This window comes from Diaphorina citri, unplaced genomic scaffold, assembly GCF_000475195.1.
Source record: "Diaphorina citri unplaced genomic scaffold, Diaci psyllid genome assembly version 1.1 scaffold45535, whole genome shotgun sequence".
Taxonomy (NCBI): domain Eukaryota; kingdom Metazoa; phylum Arthropoda; class Insecta; order Hemiptera; family Psyllidae; genus Diaphorina; species Diaphorina citri.
In genome coordinates this window covers 1-518 of record NW_007422855.1, presented here as the reverse complement: position 1 = coordinate 518, position 518 = coordinate 1, and the positions used below count along the sequence as shown (strand labels likewise).

The window sequence follows — 518 nt, the reverse complement described above, 5'->3', positions numbered from 1 at the left end:
TTTGCTGAGAAACTTTCTGGGTTTATAATAGGCCATCCTGTGACAATACAAGGAGTACAAGTATCAGTGGTTTCTTCATTCAGTGAGAAGAGTGATCCTATGTACACTTTTCTGCCATCTGTTGGCAACCCTTTAGTTGCATTCCTATTCCTGTCTACAGATACAGCAAGTACCCAGTTCTTTACTTGCTCATGTTGCTCAGAACTAATGGATAGTCTGGTAGGTAAAGTTATGTCTTGAGGGAAATCTGTATGAATGAGATCAGTGTGTTCTAAATTATCTGTATTGTTGTCTTCAATTGCATCACATATATCAAGGTAGTGGTTCCAAAATATAAATGCCTCACTATCTCGGTTTGTTTGCTGACAATAATAACCAGCATCATAGTAAGCTTTGTCTGATATGATGACATCAGTGTAACGTAACAATGAAATGCATATGTTGGTCACTAGCTCTATTGCTGATGGAATATCTATAAGTGCAGCTTTCATTAGTACCAAATGTGATATGAACATAAG

General features: G+C 37.1%; 1 protein-coding gene across 1 annotated transcript; it reads right to left on the bottom strand.

Annotated features, from left to right (window-relative positions):
* Window positions 1-5: 5 nt before the first annotated feature.
* Window positions 6-512, bottom strand: LOC113473588 (intraflagellar transport protein 172 homolog; the record flags this gene model as incomplete). Its single annotated transcript, XM_026833127.1, has 1 exon — window positions 6-512. A coding segment is annotated over exon 1 (486 nt), but the record flags the coding sequence as incomplete, so codon positions are not given.
* Window positions 513-518: the final 6 nt, after the last annotated feature.